Here is a 20918-nt window from a genome sequence, read left to right as displayed (position 1 = left end):
GAAGATATCATTAAAAACAAGAATTGATTTTTACTTCGTTTAATTTTTAGATATCTTTTATAAACTTAAAATTACAATCCTCTCAAAGCTCATTAAGTTCCGCTATTTATGTTGAGAGCAGAAGATTTTTTTTATAAAAACTACACAGAAGATATTATAATAATTTGGTTTAACCATTTAAGATTTAAGAGTCATGTTGTAATCATATAATCTAATACAAATATCATATCAAACAGAAGTATTCTTTGTTACTGTATATGTATTCAGAATAGGCATTTTCTTAATATTTTCACTTATTTACTGAAAACTGTGACTTAGAATTGGAAAAGAGTTCTCAAAGTCTTCATTTTCAAACAAAATGTCTATAACCTTTAGAAAAACTTAAAATTAAGGTCCTATCTTGCTTAAAAAGTTCAAATCATCATATAACCATTCTTCGTCTTCCTTAGTTAGAGCTCTTGAAATGTTCTTCTCTTTCATCATTTTTTTGAGACTGTGTTAGATGAGAATTGTAATATTGGATCTGGTTACGAACAATAGGTTGATATGATCCCTTGTTTTTTTTTCCAAATTATCTGTGTTCCCTACTAGATCTAGGAGAACATTGAGGTTGTGATATTAATCAAGTAAAAGTTTAACATTTGAAGTTCTTTAGTCCACTTTAGATTTTTGAATGATAGGAATATCATTATTATTTGTTCTTTATCTTGAAGAAGTGCATGCACCCATAAGTACGTTCCAAAGTGAGGAAGATTAAATAGTTAATTTAAAATACACATTATTTGCAATTTACTTTCAAGATTTATATTGTGAAATTCTTTTTCTATAAATTTTAGAATCCATTTCAACATTTTAATTGAAAATTTAAATCCATGTGAAGCTATTGAATAGCAGACATTCTTTAAAAAAAATTTACAAAACTATATTTAATTTTAAAGGGAATATTTAGGATTTCATTTATGCAAAACTAATGCTAAAACAGTTTAATATTCATGAATGCACAAGTGATAAGTTAGAAAATGTAAAATTTTAAATCAGTAATATACTGTTATATATTAATTATTTTCTTTAGCATTATTATTCCTCTACCTGTAATCTCCCTTCTTTCCATCTTTTCTTATTTTATATAGACCATTTTTCTATTCTATTTCATATAAAATCTCTAAAATATCTTTCCATCTATTAAGTATTTACAAGGTCAAATATTATTAATATAACAATGTCTTTATAATATTGATTTTCTGATGATGGCAAACTTATCTCTTCTTTTCATTTAAAATTTAATTTCTTTATATTTTTATCATTTTTAGAATATAATTTTCTTATCTATGATATACATCCTCTTGATTCACATCAAATTTGTCATTCAATTTTCAGTTACAAGATTCTTTTTCTTATTTTACTAATAAAAAAATACATTTATAAATTAATTCTGATTTTTAGAGTTCACTATATCAAAGAGAATTGTAATTTTACATTCGTCTTTAATTAATTCTTTTATTTAATCTCCATATGTCTTTAGATTATTCCATTCTACCAATCGAAAGCCTCAATTTTAGTTAATATTTTGTATCTTCCAGCCATTAAATTCAATATCCTGAAAGAACCTCTATTAAATTATTTACTAGAAAATAATAGGCAAATTTTTTGTTTTAAATTAGCTTTCCAGCAAGATTGATTATAAATCATTAAGTTAGTTCCTATATCAAACTTAATTGGTAATCAGGAAGCCTAAATGGCCGATATTTTCCAAAAAGTTCTCTAAAGATTAAGGTAAATTTTTGAAGTCCCTTAAGTTTAATTCTTATTAAAAATTAAACAGTTCTATTCAAATAAAATTGTTGTTTTTAATGTGAACTTATGTTCTTTGTACCACTTACAACTCCTTCTTATAAAAATCGAAACTTATTTCTATAAAGAACGTCTCAATAGTAGGTCTTGTAGTGCATTTTAAATTGGTAGATTAGGCCATCCATAGAAGCAATTACTATAAAAATGATATTTTTATTATTAATTCATAATTATTTGTCTCCATGTTTTCCAAATCTATTAAAATCTATTGGTGTATGACAAAGGGAACAAAATTTTAATGCAAGATTTTAGACTTCCTGATCGATCATCTTATGTTTGCAGGCTTTGCAAGTGTAAAACTTCTATCCATATATGGATTTTCCGGAAGCCACACAGACTCCAAAAATGGTTCCACATTCTTTACAGAATAATTAACTATAAAATAATAATGATTGTTGTTACTATTCAGTTATTTTTTTATTACCACAAGAAGGTTTTGGACATTGGATAGCATCACACACAGCATCCTCAGGTGCATGTCTAAGATATAATATTAATTTTTACTTTACAAATATTTGAGCAGCAACTGATTAATATCTCTCCCTTTCCTCCTCTGTAATATTGTCTAGATTCTCCAATTTCACAAAGGCTCTTGCACATTCTTTATAAGATTTGTTATAGTAAGCAGCAAGAGCAAGCAACGAATATATCCTTTTAGGATCCATGTCTAATTCAAATTCACATAATCTAATGGCTGATTTTCTATGCATAATAATAATGGATATATTACAATGCATATTTGTAATTTCCAGAATAGAGGAATTTCTGTGTCAAAATATAGAAATGCCAAGCCTCTGCTTATCTCCAAGGATTATTGAGTACTTTGTCAGCAGAATGATTTAAATCATTTGTAACTAATTAATCTAAAGTATGAGCAATAGTATTATTCTAAGCTGTCATGGTGACATCATACAACTTCTTTTTGTACAGATCAACTTCTAAAGCAGCCATAACAAATAGTTTCTTCACAACAAGGGGACTTTAATCGCTTTTAATAAGATCTTCACCAATTTATGATAACAAGCGAGCTGCATCTGAATTATGATTGGCCTTTCTATATAATTCTGCAGCCTCTAATTTCATTCTTTATTCTAACAATTAAGCAGCATATTATTGTAGCAATCCTTCAATTTATACAAAATTGTGTCTTTCAGCTAATTCAACGGCGAAATTCCAAGCATTCAGGAGAACTGCGCAATCAATAGCTTTTTTAATGTCTCCTGCTTTTTCAAAACATTTGATTGCACTCTTTGCCATTCCTAATAATTGGAATCTTTCACCCAAATCACATAATAATGCATTTCCTTCTTATAAAGAATTAGCTAACTCTTCAAGTGTTTAATAATCTTCAATCATGAATGAGGTCTCTATTAATCTTTCAACATTATTAGATAATTTGAATTGTTATTATGCTTTTTCCCACTCTCCTTGATCACAATAGAAGTTTCCCAATTTATTTTGAGTTTGAACTATAACTTCATCTGCACCTACAAGATCCTTAGATAAAAATAGCACTCTTGAATAATCACCAGTTTTCATCCTCATTTAAACAGCCAGATCTTTTCTTTCAATTTCTCTTAGTATTTTCTCAGCTTCATCAAATCGTTTCAGAAACACATAAACCTCTGCCTTTTATTTTTCTTTTTCATCATAATCTAAGATCCTCTTTATGAATTGCAATCCAGCATAATCTTCTAATTTCAAGTAACACTTTTCTGCAACTGAGAAATCTAATTCTTCCAGAGCCTTTTAAGCCAAAAGTTACCATAAAGTATTAGACTATTTACATTAAATCATAAAATTACTGGTTATTTTTCAATGATACCAAACATTTCCTTTGGAGGTGTTTTCTCAATAGATTCCTTGATTTCCTTAAATAATCTACTTTCATATTAGACAAGTAATTCATCTGCTCTTAATTAGCCATCAGGACTCATCATGATATCATCTAATAATGCTCCTTTAACAGTAAGTTCTGAGAATCTAATAATAATTCTAAGATTTACGAGCATAAGAAGGCATCACAAGGAAGAGGATCATCAGCAGTTATGTCCCTTACTAAATGGATTCTACCCTTTTCCATGACGGCAAATTAAAGAGGGTCATTATCAGACCAAACAACCTGCCAACATTCCTTCTTATCGAAATCTAATAATTTTCCACCTCCAACAGAAATGTCTAATAACTATAAAGTTCCCATCACATCAATTATAGATAATCGAGTAGAATTACAATTAATATTAATGATATTTGCCCTATTTTCAAGGAAATATTTAGGTTCAACACTGACATAAGGTAATGTGAATTTTAATATATTACCATTGATTCTGCCAATAAACAAATAATTTTCATTTGCTTATATGGCACAAATAGTTTCCTCAGTTTGTTTTTCCAAATTAAATGTATCTTTATCATAGATTACTTAACTATCTGGGTTTTCATCAATAAACCATGCCATTTCTTTACCAATTTTTCTGATTCCTGTATTCTAATTGGATTCGAACGTAGTTAATCTTTAGACTTAGTTTCTGTATTACCATAAGTATACATAATCACTATTAGCAATAATGATATGAGTTTTAGTCATACAATTAAATTTGGGTTCAATGGATATGAATTTAGTATCTAAGGGACTGCCAATAGAATTGCAGAGTTCCACCTTCCATGTGTCTTATTCAACAAGACTTATCAAGACACAACAATCATTTGATCCTTTGATATCAAGTAAGCCTTTCATATACCTGATGGATTTTTATTCTCTTTTCGTATCCCAAAAGATGATAGTAAATTCCATTCTATCTTGCCTTTGATAGGCGAAGATGAGAGTTTCTGATTATGCAAGATAACTCCACTTGTAATCTAATTTGAGATTGGCAACATAAACAGTTTGACCAACTCCCATGACCAATCTCAAACCATCACCTTCAAAACTAAGACTATTGACTTTGTCGGTGTTTGCAACTCTTAGTGTCTTTAGATGATCACCCATATTTGAATAGAATTACACAACTGCCCTTTGTTCATCCTTATCTTTGGCACTACCAGCCACTGCAAACATAGAACCATTGGGACTCCATCTGACTGATGATATGGCCATTACCGTGTCTATTAAAATAGGAGACTCATCCTTATCATTTTTCATTAACTAAACTCTACCACATGTGTAGCCAATTAGCAAACCTGGAGGAGTTTCATCAGTGTACATTTTGCCATATTCATACCATTGGACAGCTGCTATTTATTGATTGGGAGTGAAGTAATTTTTGGGATCAACTAATCCCATTAAACAACTCATTTTCAATGAATTTAGCTGATTACCATTCTAATCATGTATGATGACTTGTCCATCGGCAGTTCCCAAAATCATCAACTTTGAATCTGGTGACCATTCGATCAATCCCAACCTGTATTGATAGTCTTTGCCCCAGAGTCTATTACCTTCAACTGATCCTATGATGACAGCTCCATCCTCATAGATGATTCCAATTTTGAATCCATCAGGTGACCATTTCATATCGGTTACATTTGATTTCTGTCTATTATTCACCATCTCCTCGACCCATTCATTCTATTTATGTTATACATTTATTATTTACTCCCAAATTTATCCACACAATAATCTACCCTTGATCATCACTAGTAGTCAATTTCTGATATCTCTCATTCCAAATAATTATATTCACCTTACCCATATGTTATTCCAAGGCTGCTTCATATGGTAATTTGGCTTGCTTAAAATATGTATAGTGATTCTTACTTGTCCTTGAATACCTGCCTTTTAATCATCCAACTTTATTATTTTCAATAACCCTTTCTTTTATCCTTATGGCGCATGTCTAATTTATCAACTTTATATACTCTCCTCCGATTGCTATCCAACCTTCCTCCTAATTCCACGCTATGCTGTGCACTTTGCCCTGATTGAGCATTCCTATCTTCTTGACTAAAAATGAAAACATCTCTAAGTAATTTGATATTTAAATTAATAAATATATATATTCACAAATGCAATATGAACAAAAACCACTCAATGTTAAACTCGCATAATAAATTGACCTATTATCAACTGATTTAGATCACATCCTCTCTCTGACCAAAATCAGAGGCAAGGATATCCCCTATTCTCGGATTTGCCAATATTGCAAATTTAATCATGACTATGACACCCACCATAACCTAGTAATGAAACAATACTCAGAAGCATAATTTATATCAGATTTGATAGCAGAGCATGACACCCTTTTTTAAATCTGCAATTGGGCGCATTAAAGTCTTAATAATTAAAATCTGAAAGAGTAAGATTTAGCCTGGTTTCACATACTTTAAAATTAATTTCACCTGGTTCAAAATTTTTTGAAGGATGAAGAAAAATGCATCCTAAATTCCTTAAAACCTTATGGAGTTGGACAATATTTATTCGATTTCATGCAGTTATCAACATATCAAAATGAAAATTGGGTCTTGGCCTTGGAAACTCTCCATCAAGCGACGACGAGTCGAGTTTCAAATACGAACAACAAATTATATAAATGGGCAACTTGTCAAAGTATACCTTGGTGTACAGATATCTCTAAATTTGATGAAAATCTGTGGCTCAATATTAGAGCTGAATTGTTTTGTAAGGTGATGACTAGACATTCAGAAATCTATCCTAAAATGATGAAATGCATCAATTTTGGAATCAATAAGCCATATTTGTGGACACCAAAATACTATGAATTAAATTATGAAGACATGGGTCTAGGTATTGAAACAATAGGTAAAAGGTTTATTATTGAAATCATTAAGTATTTAACATAAAAATCTAATGCTTTTCAACTAGTTGAATTGATCGAAGATGCTATTACTGCTTTGTCAAATATTTCTCAGAATCAATAATTTGTCAATCTTAGAGCTAATTGTTTTTATAAAATAGCTATAATGATTAGTGACTTGTTGGATATCGATGAATAAGATGAGTGCTAATTCTCGTAATTGATTAAAAGGATTATTGAATTTATAGAAGCAGAGAACCTTGACTTTGTAGTAAAATAAAAAATTCTGATCCATTTATTAAGTTTCTTAACAAGACTATCTATGTATAATTAATTCATTTGCCAAATGTGCTAAAACATCATTAATTATTTAGGAGATTCACTGGGCTCTATTTTACAATTATTTATTGATTATAAGTTCGATAAAGCTTTAATCACTAAAATTGTATTCAATTAATTTACAAAATTAAGTCCAATACAATAAAATGAAATAATATCTTCATCATTTTCTAAATACTTTGATTACGACCAAAAAAAGTCCTATATACTTGAATTGGTTCCTTACATTATTAAGAACATTGAACTGTTCAAAAACACATCTGTAGAATTATTCTAAGAATATCCTGAGATAGGTGATTTCCATGACCTATATTTACATGTCTATATCACTCAGGATTATGGAAGAATGAAAACCATGATTTAAGAACAATAAATTCCGTTTTAATGGTTTTCAAAATATATTACATTCATACTTGAGAACCCTCATTTAGAATAAAAAGAAATGTAAGCCATAATACCATATATTTAGATGCGAGGTCATGAATGCCATAGATATTAACAGTGTACTATTTGACAGTCTAGAGAATAAAGTATATCTTTTAGCATTAATTGCCAAGAAATTAACATTATTTAAAACATTTATTAATTATTTGCTCAAGTGATGTGTGTATTAAATATTAATTATATTACATATTAATTGAGTGGCACATTTCTTAATTTAATATATTTAAATCAATATATATTTAAAATGTCGCAGGAAGAACCTCTTCTATAAAATAGAAATTCTCGGCCTCCAGGATTGATATCGCGAAGTTTATTTCTTTATGTTTTCCCTTTACTACGATTGGCTAATAAAACTCCTTTGGAATTCGAAATGATAAAGGACCTAGAGATAGATGATTAAGGAGAATCTTTATTTAAAAGAATGAATTAAACATTTTAAGTTTACAAACATGATAGATTTGCACTTTACAAATCTCTATTTATAACTTTTAAAAGTATTTTCTTAATAGTAAATATAGAACAATTTGTTATAGTGTATATCATAATCTTAATTTGGAACATTTCTTTAATGTATGGTCCTATAATGATTCGGTAAACTCTATCTTATATCGACTATTCCGAACATACAATAGGCAAAGGATTCCAATGGTTGGGAATAATTATAGTTGTAAGAGTTTTTAATGCAATTTCGTATTAAAATAGTTTCTATATGTTGGTAATTACTTGCATAAAAATATTAGAGAAAACTAGGTTATGATTAGCATACAGCAGTTAGTGTATCTATAATGAAGAAAACTCTGAATGTGTCTTTTTAAAGCAACAAGTAATACAAAACAGGTGAAATAATGAATATAATGCAGGTTGACTTATAAAGAATACTGTAACTAAATATGGCAATAGCTTCAGTGTTGTTTTTGCCATTTTAAATTGGGATATCCTTTTATTTGCTATTTGATTTTATTGGTGTTTCATGTCTGGCCGGTTTGGGTATCATGATTTTGGGATTGCTCACTAATTTTTTACTAGGAAGATGGGGTTGGAGAATTTAGAAACAAGTAATGGTTGCAAAGGATAATAGAACAAAACAAGCACATGAAATATTTTCTTAAATTAAATTCATTAAAGCAAATGCTTTCGAAGAATATTTTAAAAATAAGTTATTGTCATTTAGAGAGAAGGAGATCTCCTTAATTCATAAAAAGAACATGGTGAGTGGCTTTTTCATATTGGCATTTTTAATGACACCATAATTAACTTTGAACATCACTTTAGCTGTATACGTATGGCTCTAACATAATCTTACGCCTGCAGAAACGTTTTCCATTATCAGTTTGTTTAGCATCTTACAACAGTCAGCAAGTGCATTGCCTAGCTTCATTAATTAAATCATAGAAGCAAATATCAGTATAAAGAGAATATAGAATTTTTTATTGACTGATGAACTTATGAATGATTGTATATACAATGTAAATGACATTCTTGGAAATTCAATAGAAATTGAAGGAACCTTTTACTGGGACAAGGTCAAAAATAATTAATTTCCGAATAAATCTACTGACGTTGTCCCTGTGAATCAAGAGATAGAACCGATATTAAAAAATATCAAATTAAAAATTGACATTGGTGAATTTGTTACAGTCATTGGAGAGTAATCAATTAATAGATATTATTTAGTGTTGCAAGTGGCAAAAGTTCATTAATAAGTGCTATTTTAGGGGAAATGGTTTACAATTTTTCTAGATTGCCTCCAGTAATTAAAATAAATGGAAGGATAGCATATGTAAGTTAGAAGAGTTGGATATAAAATGCAACTTTGAAGGATAATATTTTATTTGGTCTGCCTTATGATGAAAAGAGATATAGAGATGCAATTACATATTCTTGTTTGGAATAAGATATCAAGATTCTAGACAAAGGGGAAGCTACTATGATCGGAGAAAAAGGAGTAAATCTGAGTGGAGGATAAAAGGCTAGGATAAGTTTAGCCAGAGCATTGTATAGTGATTGTGATATCTATTTATTGGATGATCTAATAAGTGCAGTGGATATGCATGTGGGTAAATTTATTATTGAAAAATGTCTATGCGAACATCTTAATGGAAAAACCATAGTACTTATTACTCATGCTCTTTATTCCTGTTAGTATGCAGATAGAATCATTTTAATGGACAACGGTACAGTAATTAAAGAAGGCACTCTTGATGATGTTAAAGAGTGTGAGAAATTTGATTAAATTTATTAGAAATATTTCAAAGAATAGAAAAAAGATGAGAAAGAAGACGAGGATGATGATATGGAAGTGCTTAAATTGTAAAAAAAAAAATCATCTACACAAAAGATTAATATTACCAATAAGGATTAGGTTGATGATTTAATGATATTAGAAGATAGAAAGGTTGGTAGTGTTTAGCTAGATGTATACAAAGAATATTTTAAAATGAGTGGAGGATGGCTATTCTTTACTTTTAATCTCATTATTGTTATCATTCAAGTTTTTGCCAGATTTGGATCATAAATATGGTTGGCCTAATGGTCTGGATAAGATGATCTAACTTATGATGATAACTTACATAATCTAATGATTTTTTCATTCTTTTCTTTAAGTTTTGGTTTTTTCGCCTTGATTCGTATTCTAACACTCTCTAGAGAAAGTGTCAATACTGCAAACAAAATACACACAAGAATGATTGAGTAATACTAATAATATTATCTATTAGATCATTACTTTATGCACCACTCTGTTAATTTTTTGAAAGGATCCCATTAGGTGTATTGATGAATCGATTAACTAAAGATTAATCAGTTCTAGACACAGAAATTCTATGGACTATATCCATTCTATATATCAGCTGCTTAAACTTTTTAGGTAATTTATTTGAAAATATTCTCTAGCAAGCACTCTAATCAATGTATTTAGTAGTTCTTATTACATTGTTTTGCCAGTATTGATATTTTTATATGCAGTATGGAAAGTCTAAAGATTCTATATGGCTGCAAATAGGGAACTGTATAGATTGGAATCAATAAGCAAAAGTCCCATTCTTAGTTTCTTCTCGGAAACAGTGAATGGGTTAAATATCATAAGGGCTTTCACAAAGCAAGAGCAGTTTTTAGATAGACACACTAAAAACATTGATTTGAACAGGAAAATACAAATAGCTTAATTATAGACAACTACATGGTTTTCAATGAATTTAACATTTACAAGTTTCATTGTAAATATCTCTGCTATAGCTTTTGTGTTGTTTTTTGGAAGTGAAAATCCTGCCTTGGCTGGTTTACTTATGACAGTTGCAACTGTAATTGACAATAGCTTGTAATCAGCTATAAATTCAATCACTTAAGCAGAAACACAATTCATATCCTTTGAAAGATGTTTGGCCTTTGCTAAGGTTGAACATGAAAATGGGTATAAAGAATCCAAGCCTTATATCTTGAATTGGCCTTAATTTGGAGATATTAAAATAGATTAACTAGTTGTCAAATATAGAGAAAATCTATCGCCAGCCTTAAGAGGTTTAAGTGTTATGATAAAACGATAAGAGAAGATTGGAGTTGTAGGTAGAACTGGAGCTGGAAAATCTACTGTTACTTTATCTTTGTTAAGAGTTCTTGAGGCTTCAGGGGGTTCAATTATAATTGATGGAGTAGACATATCAACTTTAAATTTGAAATAACTCCGGGAATCAATTACGATGATATTATAAGATTCCACTCTTTTTGAAGGAAGCTTAAGAGAGAATCTTGACCCACTCCATCAGCATTCAGATTAAGAACTTAACGATGTAGCCTTATAATGTTGTTTGGGAGACTTACTATTGTAAAAGAAAGGTTTGGATACTGAAATATCAGAAAATGGGGATAACTTGAGTGCTGGAGAGAAACAACTCATATCCATAGCCAGGGCAGTTCTAAAATAATCTTAAATAATTTTGATTGATGAGGCAACTGCCAACATTGATATCGATACGGAATCAAAAATATAACAGACTATTTAAACTGCCTTTAAAAAATGCACAGTGATAACAATTGCTCATAGAATTAATACTATAATGCATTGTGATAAGTACTATTTTAGTTTAATATCAATAGAATATTAGTTATTGACTAAGGCGAGGCCAAAGAGTTCGATGAGCCCTAAAAACTATTAGAAGACAAATCTTCCATTTTTTATAGCTTGTATTTACAAGGAAAAAAAAGTAATAAAATTTGATAAATATTGTAATTATTATAATTTAATTTGTAATTCTGATTTAAAAATATATATAGAATAAAATTATGAGAGTCAATATTAATACGATTTAAAGGTTCTAATAGAAGATTAAAGGAAGGAAGAAAAGAAGGAGAATAGAATAGAATAAATTTGATTATCAATGTTATATTAAAATATTTCGATATCTAAATCTATTATGTTGAAATAATCAGAGTCTTAGATAATAATCATTTTATTTATTTCAGTTTGACATTGATGTGAAATATATCATTTATTTATGAATTGTTTGTTTTAAAAAGCTTTTTTTTGATTCTAGTTTATATTTAAAGTTTTCTTAGTTCCCTTCTATTTTGATTTTTCATCGCTCTTTTCATCACCTTTACCACTATCTAAACAAATCTATTTAAATATATCAGGCATTATCACAGTTGAATTGGATTTACTTCTTGAAACTCTTTAGTTTTATTATTGATTTATAAGCATTTTCCTTTGTCTTATCTAAGCGTCGATATTTTATTGACTGATTTAAGCATATTGATTTTAATCAATTAAGTGTTGATAGACTGAATTAAATTAATAATTGAGTCCCTTATTCTTTTATGATGTAAAACTATGGCTATCTGAGTTTGTTGGAGATAAGCATAAACTATTTGGATTTGGAAATGTGGAAACATGAGTTAAAACAGGCGATTGTTAAGGAGGAGCTACTTATGAAAATAATGCTTAGTATGACATATAGGGATCTACTCTAAAGATGTCCATCGACATTTCAAATTGATTTTTCTAAGAGAAATTTTAATAGGCAGATTCTTTATCTTTTTCAAAACTTCTCTTTCTTTTAGGATACATTGTATTATCTAGAAGATCAAAGGCCTTTGTTATTAGATTATTTTCTGCTTATTAATATATTAGCAATTTATTATATTGGTATTAATAGTTAATGGGCTTAACTTCCATTTGATCTTTTTCTTGCTTTTATGTTTAAAATATTAGTTCTAAATTGGTCATAAACACTCTATTTTTTATAGGTTCATCCTTATCTTAATTTTATATTGCAAGATTAATAAGGTTTGTAATAATTTAACTAAATTAGCTTTACAGACTGCTAATGATGCAATATAATTTTATAAGCAACTAAGTTTACAGTTCCTAACTTCTCAGAAACTATGCTAATAATTCATCTAAATTTGGTGTATGAAATGAAGTTGCCAATTTTTCTACGATTCCAAAATTTGGATTCAATATTAATTGCTTATTGCCATTACTTAGAATTTTAACTTCCAAGTGTTCTAGATATTGAAGCTTTTCTATAAATAATTATTTTTCACAATTATTTTCAAGAATATCCTCAAATGCAGAAACATTACAATCAAATTTTATCACACTTCCTATTCTGATGATAAGCTTTATAAACTGATTGCTATGATTAGTACATATAAATTACGTTTATAAGCTAAGGATTAATTACAATTAATTCAGGCATGTTAATAATTAAGAAACACTTGAGTTTTCAATGAGGATGCTTTCTTCCTTTAACTTTTGTACTAGCTATTCTATTTTTTATTTTTTAATTGGTGATTATAATTTTGTTTAGAATTGCTAGTTTATTTGTAATAAATTTAACATTTTAATATTATTATCAAAGATTAGTTGCTTTCTTAACTCCCAATCTTGGCTTTTAGATTTATTAATATGGGTCCACTCTTTTTTCATAAAAATCAATTGGCTTATCTCTTGGTACAATCCTGGGTTCTGGGACTTCAACTGGAGGATATGACCTGGATATTTCCATTTGATGTCTAGGATAGATGTTAGTCTTAAATAAATTCTCATTCCAACCCCCTTGGATTGAGGGTGTGAGTGTTGTCACTTTTCTTCCTGCATGTCTTACACTTTATTAGCCAACTGATTGATATTACAATTTTATACATGAATTTCTCAACAATGCAATTCTATCTAATATTTCTTGATCATCTTCCAATCCTTTCAAAGATATTTATTTCTAATATCCATTCACATAGATTCCATTTAAATATGGGTGAGTATTTTTTTTCATATAAATTTGAAAGTCTATTTTAGGTTGATTCAATAAAGGGTGCTCAATAAGAGTTGGTAAGAAAAGTCTAATTTTTGAAGAGCTTCCTCCATAATCGCAATAAAATATTTGAAGGAATTTTAATTAAAATATGCCTCTTGAACACATTTATTTTTATTTAATATTTTAATATATATATAGAGAAGAAAATCACTAAAATGAAGCAAATATGTTAAGTAGTAAATTTTATAATCTAAATTATGTTCTTGAATAAAATTAGTACGCATCGGATTAGGTATTAAGATTATATTAAATTTTTTAATTCCCTTTCTTTTTCATTTAATATATGATATTCTTAAACAAGTTGATTCATAAAATGGATTAAATATTAATATTAATTGCTTTCTAATATGTATTTAAGTAATTTAATTGCAGACTAAAATTTATTGTATGGATATTCTAGCTTAAAATATTACCTTATATAGTGCATAATATTTACCTAATGTGTAGTTCATCTTCAGTTAGGATTATTCTTTTCAAGCCCATTCAAAATTGAAAATATTGCATTACTATATATATCAAATAGTGTGTGCTTGATTATTTTTATTTGTTTGTTATATTTAATTTCAAAATAATTGATTTTACTCTTGATGATAATTGTCAACAATACGCCTAAACGATAAAAAACTTAAGATTCAGATTTAATAGACTCTCTTATCATAGTTGAAGATTCCAGTTTTAAGGAAAATTAAGTTGAATATTAAAATAATGTAAAACTTAGAAATGTGGAACTCTAATAATTAAGATAAAAAAATACTAAAAATCAGACTTTATTAATACCTTCATAAACATAATCTTAATAATAATAATAGATTTGCTCTAAACGAGGATCTTTGGCTGAATTGCATTCCAATTTGCCATTTTCTTAAACTTATTTGGGTTAGATGTAAAATAGAAAAAAAAGAGAACCTCCTACATTGAGATTGAATGAATTGCAATAAATGAGGAGATATGAATCTTTGGAAAATTTAGTTCAACAACCCACAAATAGAAATTATTTAAAAACATAAAATGATTACACATCTAGGAATAAAGACAACTTTTATTTTAACGCTTAATAAGTTCAAATATAGCAACTGATAAAAACTTTAGGAAGCAGAAGATATTGAATTAAGTTTCTATGTCGTATTAGATATTTATCATGCGATTATTTTTTAACTTTTGTTAAATCTCAATTTTGGTCTTTTATTAAGGAAGCCTTGTTTTTTAACAATTAAGCATCTCTTTATAAGAATCTATTATTATATTGTATTATTTTCTTTTTATTTTTATAATTTGAATATAGAGTAAAGAATGATTTATGGACTGATAAATTCTAATAGAGTTAACTATTTTTATATTCTTTTAAATGATAGAATTGTATTATTTATTAAATTTAATATTTTTCTACTTACTAATTATGTCCTAATATTCCGATTATCAATATGATATAGGGTCAGATGAAGACTATGAAATTGAAACTTAAAAAAATAACGAAATATTATTGAGTTAAGAGGAACTTTATCAAGAATTTTTAGACCATCTTGATAAAATCAAAGAACAGCTGGAATTAACCATGACTTAGGTTGTTTTGAATGTAAATTAAAAACAATATCTAGATCTTAATCTTTTTCAATTTTGATGTTTAGCAAATCTATGAATAATTACTATTAAACTCTCAGGCTGACTAATTGAAAAAATAGCTTTAGGAATAAGGCATCTATAATTTAACTGAAGTTCACATTCAAAAAAACATGCGTTGTGCAATATGCCAAGAAAATGGCACTTAAGGGATTAGTTTGAACTGCAGTCATAAATTTTGCAAGAATTGCTGGAATCAAATGATTGAAGTCCAATTCGTAGGTTAAATACCCATAGTAAAATGTCTACAGGATCAATGCCCTGAAAGACTCCCTCATTTATATTTAGAATAGTTTCCAAAATATAAATAAATACTCATAAAGAGATTTATGCATCACGACGATGCCATAACTTGGTGTCCAGGTAATTTTTAATGAGTATATCAATAGGGTAAAATTGTGAAAATGTATTTAAGTGGTTGAAGCTCAAACCTTCAATAAAATGTCCTTGTAAAACTAAATTTTGCTCCAAATGTAGAGAAGAGAAACACTATCCAATTCCATGTGACATTGTCAAAAAAGTCCTAGAACATTAATAGTCAGGTGACTATTGGGCAATCATAAATGCTTCTAAGTGCCCTAAATGTGGAAGATTAATTTAAAAAACAGAAGGTTGTCTCCATTTAAAATGCTTATGTGGATAACATTTCTGTTATGAGTGCTCTAAACCATGGGTTAAAGATCACGAAAAAAGCTTCTATGTTTGTCCTTATGCAAATACAAATAAAAATCTATCGAGATATACCTCATAATTGAAGAATGAACTTTAGATCATCAATTTTAATATTCGAAACCTTGGATATTCTATTAAAGATTTGTAATAGAATGTAAAAATAATTTAAATAGAACATCTAGCAGAGTAATCCGAAAAGACCATCTCTCTATTGAAAGCATCTAGATCGTAATATTATTTTTTTATTCTTTTAGATTTTTGTATTATAAATTCTATTTAATGGAAGATAAGGTAGATGAAATTTACGAGCGTACTTTGAGTTAATTTTAGGACGAACTGAATAATTTTGTAGAAATAGTATCGAAAAAAAAATAGGAAGTTGATACTTATAAACATTCATAAGAAAAAATTATCGAAAACATCAATTTCAATGATTTGGAAAAAAAACAATTTTCCAATTTAAAAATCAAGAAAAAATTCATCAAAAATTATATCAAAGAAACTTTAATGATGTGATTGTAAGATTTAGGTGACAAACTTTTTATATTGTTATTTTTATTTTATTTTAATACATCAACCTTAAAAAATAATAATTTTAGTGGTAGAAAACTGTTGCCTATTTTTACATTTAGATTTGTTTAAATCCATCATCCATAATATATTTAATTAATATCTGGAGTCATTGCAGCACAAATATAAAACTACATTGTAAATTTCAGTAATTATCTTTTTTTAATAAAACAAAATTAATTTATAAATTAAACTAATAGATGTACAAAAAACCCTCTTTACTTAATTTAACTCCAATTTCTATTCTTAAAACCAAAAATTAAGCAAAGAATCAGTCATTTTGTCCTTCTACTTTTTTAAATGAAATTGATAGTTTTCCACAATAATCTTATGGAGATTTCAATAACACGAAGGTATTTGAACCATAAATACCACTTGAACTTGTTGTTCCCAAAACAGTACGAAGACGACATGCTATTGGAGATTAAATATTTCCCTAATAATCAGATTAGGTTTTACCAAATTTGCCAAGTCTCTCCAAAAATACAAGCATGTGTAAGTCGAGTTTGGAAGACTTATTTTTAATTTAAGAAGCTTAAACTTAACGATAATCTACCGAGCTTGCGCTGATTAACCGCAAAATAAAGTCAATCCTGAATAGTAATAAGAGATAGGTTACTTTTTAACCTTCTCATGTTATTATTGATAAATATGATAATTCATAGATTGTTTAAGATTTACCCACAATTGGAAAGTATATTCCAAAAAGGAGAATACATATTAAACATATTACGACTGAAATTTGAATAAAGTATATTGAAATATAAAATATAGAAATATCATTCTGTTTCCAAACATACGATAGAATTTATTATAAAAAAATTATTTCAAGTTATATCAGCACTATAATATTCCATTTAATAGCATTATTTTATAAACAATTTTAATAGAAAATGTTTTTAAAACATTCATTTTTGGCAGCCTTTGTAATAGGAATGAAATTTTTTTAATTATGATCATAAATTTCTAAGAAAATCTAACAGAATAATAAAATAGAAATAAGGGATAGTTTTATCAAATAATTGCTATCATCATTTATAAATTGCAATATTTAGTAGTGTGGCTAATGTGAAGACATTATTATTATTAAGTTATGAGAAACATCTAAATTTGAATTATTATTCAATTATATTTGAAAGACTCTGTCTGCTGTTAATCATATAATTCTAGATTGTAAGATTATATAATATTCCTATGGTTTTATTTAATCATAATCTTAACGACCTAGTTATTTTGATAAACATTGATAGGTAGTAATACATTAAATTCCACAAAATAAAAAAATCACATTTTTATGAAAAAAAATTGTGATAAAGTTTGGAATTAAGCAATTTAAATTAAATCAATTAATATTAATTTTTTCTGCGTATTCATGAAAGGCAAACAAAAACTTTTCAAACTTAAACTAAAAATGCAATTGTAGTCTCAACAAATTGAAGTTGTCAATAAAACTGAGATTTCATAGAATTTAATCAAAGTAGAATAGTAACAAACTTAAAAAATAATTTTGACAAATAATTAAGAATTAATGCCTTAATAGAATCAATTGATAAAATCTGAATTAAAACCAATTGGACTTTTAAATTTAAGTTTAGAAAAATGTATAAATCTTTAAACTATTAAATCTTGGATTGAGATATATTTGGGATTGGAAGTTCAAATTCTTAATTTATAATTAGCGTTATATTATGAAAGGAATAACTTTTACATTTATGATATAGACAATGATCAAACCTATAAATTGGAAAAAGATGATAAAGATATAATAAATGTTTTTAGTATTTTCAAAGTTATGACTCAAGTAAAACCTAAAAATATTTCATCTTTTATAGCAATTGTTGATTAAGATATTTATGATCCTTATTAACCGTAAGCAAATATTTTAGGAAGAGCAGGAAATCAAAGAGTATGTGTTGTGTAAGTGTAAACAGAAGTGAATGATTTTTATAGTACAATAGTTCATGAATTATTACATACCTTAGGATTTGGTCATTGTTAATATTCAAACTGCCTCATGTATGCTAATATAAGCACAAGTATGCAACTTTGTGAGAAACATTTGCAAAAACTATCTCACATAAAAGAGATAGAAGAACTAAAAAGATATAGAGCACTTCTACATATTTCTAAATAAATTGGATTCCAAAAAGAATTCTAAGCTTTAGAACAAATCATAAAAAAGGTTGAAACTCAGGCTAATTCTTCAATGTAAATGATTTGAATTATTCATACTAATTAAATTGTCATTCGATATATCATATCATTATAAATAAATATTTAACTAAAAATATGGCTATAAGACATAAATATCCAAAAATAAGTATCATATTTTGTTTTTCTATTCCTCTTTATTGTAGTAGAATATTTTTATTAAAATTTCGACATAAGAACATTTGTGTTTATAATCTGGTCTGAAATTAAATCAAAGATCTAAAGAAAGCAATATTCTATTTATATTAGTACTCTAGTCTCAGTGTCAGAGTATTTTAAAAATGAAAGACAGGTTTTTTGCTAAATCGATTAAATTTATTTTCATAATTCTTTGTATTCTATCATCACTGTATTTTAAGTCAAACCCTATAATTATATTGGTTTGTTTTATGATTATGCAATTTATCTAAACTAATTACTAAAACAATTAAATAGAGAATAAATTATTAAAACATTAATTTATATATGCATAGTGATTTAAATTTACGGTCATTCTACGCAGGAGACCCTTAAAAAGATAATCAACTGATATAATTATTGATCACTTGTATTGAAGGTAATTAGAATGTGATTTACAATTAGAAAATTACCATAATGTTGCTGTTGTGAATTACGTGAAAGATTAATAAATATAAAAGCAGAATGCTTCCACTTTTAAACCTTACAATGAGGAATTCTTGTTATAGAAATAGTAGTAAAGTGCAAACATATCCTAATTCACAGGGAAGATTAAATAATACTCTAGACTCACTTTTGAGGTGAGTGATAACAAGTTTTTTAGCTCGATTAAATAGGAGAATCAATTTTTATAGGGTTACGATATTATTGCTATCAAACCAAAGACTGAGGCAGTATTTACACAACTATGCACAACTGTTACAGTACAATAAATGTTAATATTAAATAGTATTTCGACATAATCACGTTTGATTGTTTTGAGAAGCTCCCATTCATTCCGAAGGCAAAAGTAAGTTCATAGCTCTTGGAGAAGAATATTATGTTCGAGATTAACTATGGTGATGCAGTTTAAGATCCCAATAAAAGAAGATAATTCATTTCAAATGCCTAAATCATTATAAATGCTACAAAGGGTAAGAATATTCTCCTGTCTTCTGATACTGCGTATTGGCTCTATCACAGGAGTCCCTATGATTTGGTAGCATTGGGAATTACTATTGGTTTAAAGAAGGATCAGGCGACTCAGGCAGTTGGTGCAAACGCTGAGATGGTGATTAAGCATGGCAGTATTACTCATTTAATTTAGTTCATAGAAAAGCTTGTAAAGGTGTTATTTGCGAAGCCGCTTTGAAGGACATTGAATATTTTGAATCCAAGAAGAAGTAGATCAAAAACAAATAAGAAGAGAAACTAAGCAAGAAAATTAAACTATCTTAAGAAGTGTATGCGGTCGTTTAAAATGAACAATGATTAATCTTTTAGGAATGTATTTTATTTTATAATAATAATTGTTAAAATATAATTATGCTGTCTTCTATAATACCCAAATTTCGATACTATCAAAGGTTGAAGCAACACATGGTAAGAGATCTCTTCCGCTATATTAGGATATAAATCAAAATATTAGAAAAGAAAATCTTGATATATAGAGAACATATCACAAATCTCAGAAACCTTTATGGGCTAAAATGAAATAAAAGGTGGAGGATAATAAAAATAGAATCTATTTATTTTGTGGATTGATCTTCCTCTGCTAATTAAAGTTTGCTTATGAAAGTAGATAATTTTACAAGAGTCTTAGTCTATCTTGCAAGAATACCTTACAGAAGATTATTATTCAACAAATTCAAATCCTTTTTCCTCGGACTTGAAAGTGTCTATCCGAGACCAATTGTCGAATAGGTTTTCAAGAATGAAGTATCAAAATTCCAATAACAGCTAAGTTGCCTTAACAATTGATATCGAAATTTATACAATTGGATGATCAATTACCGATGGGGGTTACAAAGAAATTCATTGTTCATTGTCTTACAGAATGCTAAGTGACCTTGAGTAAGGAATAGAAGAGAGAATTCTATCAGAAACATGGTTTTTTGTATGGAGTAATTTTGAATGGTATTTTTAGATATATTCCAAAAATAGTGGAATCAATTTAAAGGAACTCAACAATTTTTTAAAGAATCTCAATGTT

At 27.8% G+C, this 20918-nt stretch overlaps 8 protein-coding genes across 8 annotated transcripts; 5 read left to right on the top strand and 3 right to left on the bottom strand. All coding sequences in view use genetic code 6, as the record gives it.

Annotated features, from left to right (window-relative positions):
- Nucleotides 1-228: 228 nt before the first annotated feature.
- On the bottom strand, nucleotides 229-729 carry PTMB.57 (hypothetical protein). Its single annotated transcript, XM_001346845.1, has 1 exon — nucleotides 229-729. The coding sequence occupies one exon, from the start codon at nucleotides 727-729 to the stop codon at nucleotides 229-231; it is 501 nt and encodes a 166-aa protein (XP_001346881.1).
- A 1286-nt stretch (nucleotides 730-2015) lies between these two features.
- PTMB.56 (WD-40 repeat protein) lies at nucleotides 2016-5810 on the bottom strand. The annotated part of the gene is made up of 9 exons (XM_001346844.1): nucleotides 2016-2226; nucleotides 2254-2331; nucleotides 2356-2553; nucleotides 2582-3630; nucleotides 3657-3834; nucleotides 3858-5419; nucleotides 5448-5582; nucleotides 5609-5687; nucleotides 5710-5810. The coding sequence occupies 9 exons, from the start codon at nucleotides 5808-5810 to the stop codon at nucleotides 2016-2018; spliced, it is 3591 nt and encodes a 1196-aa protein (XP_001346880.1).
- Nucleotides 5811-5856: 46 nt separating this feature from the next.
- On the top strand, nucleotides 5857-7546 carry PTMB.55c (hypothetical protein). Its single annotated transcript, XM_001346843.1, has 2 exons — nucleotides 5857-7388; nucleotides 7414-7546. 2 exons carry the CDS (start codon nucleotides 5857-5859, stop codon nucleotides 7544-7546), a joined length of 1665 nt encoding a protein of 554 aa, XP_001346879.1.
- An 86-nt stretch (nucleotides 7547-7632) lies between these two features.
- On the top strand, nucleotides 7633-11601 carry PTMB.54c (Multispecific organic anion transporter). Its single annotated transcript, XM_001346842.1, has 7 exons — nucleotides 7633-7882; nucleotides 7907-8103; nucleotides 8129-9036; nucleotides 9063-10079; nucleotides 10106-10254; nucleotides 10281-11454; nucleotides 11481-11601. The coding sequence occupies 7 exons, from the start codon at nucleotides 7633-7635 to the stop codon at nucleotides 11599-11601; spliced, it is 3816 nt and encodes a 1271-aa protein (XP_001346878.1).
- A 1639-nt stretch (nucleotides 11602-13240) lies between these two features.
- On the bottom strand, nucleotides 13241-13804 carry PTMB.53 (Mitochondrial ribosome protein). The annotated part of the gene is made up of 2 exons (XM_001346841.1): nucleotides 13241-13506; nucleotides 13531-13804. 2 exons carry the CDS (start codon nucleotides 13802-13804, stop codon nucleotides 13241-13243), a joined length of 540 nt encoding a protein of 179 aa, XP_001346877.1.
- Nucleotides 13805-15095: 1291 nt separating this feature from the next.
- Nucleotides 15096-16504, top strand: PTMB.52c (Zn-finger protein). Its single annotated transcript, XM_001346840.1, has 4 exons — nucleotides 15096-15272; nucleotides 15295-15679; nucleotides 15706-16216; nucleotides 16243-16504. The coding sequence occupies 4 exons, from the start codon at nucleotides 15096-15098 to the stop codon at nucleotides 16502-16504; spliced, it is 1335 nt and encodes a 444-aa protein (XP_001346876.1).
- A 1465-nt stretch (nucleotides 16505-17969) lies between these two features.
- PTMB.51c (hypothetical protein) lies at nucleotides 17970-18779 on the top strand. Its single annotated transcript, XM_001346839.1, has 1 exon — nucleotides 17970-18779. The coding sequence occupies one exon, from the start codon at nucleotides 17970-17972 to the stop codon at nucleotides 18777-18779; it is 810 nt and encodes a 269-aa protein (XP_001346875.1).
- Nucleotides 18780-19234: 455 nt separating this feature from the next.
- PTMB.50c (Ribonuclease P subunit p30) lies at nucleotides 19235-20197 on the top strand. The annotated part of the gene is made up of 4 exons (XM_001346838.1): nucleotides 19235-19325; nucleotides 19352-19650; nucleotides 19677-20013; nucleotides 20034-20197. The coding sequence occupies 4 exons, from the start codon at nucleotides 19235-19237 to the stop codon at nucleotides 20195-20197; spliced, it is 891 nt and encodes a 296-aa protein (XP_001346874.1).
- The last annotated feature ends 721 nt before the right edge of the window (nucleotides 20198-20918 follow it).

Source organism: Paramecium tetraurelia (genome assembly GCF_000141845.1).
Source record: "Paramecium tetraurelia macronuclear, complete genome".
NCBI lineage: Eukaryota > Ciliophora > Oligohymenophorea > Peniculida > Parameciidae > Paramecium > Paramecium tetraurelia.
The sequence above is the reverse complement of the archived record's forward strand: the minus strand, read 5'-3'. Positions and strand labels throughout refer to the sequence as shown.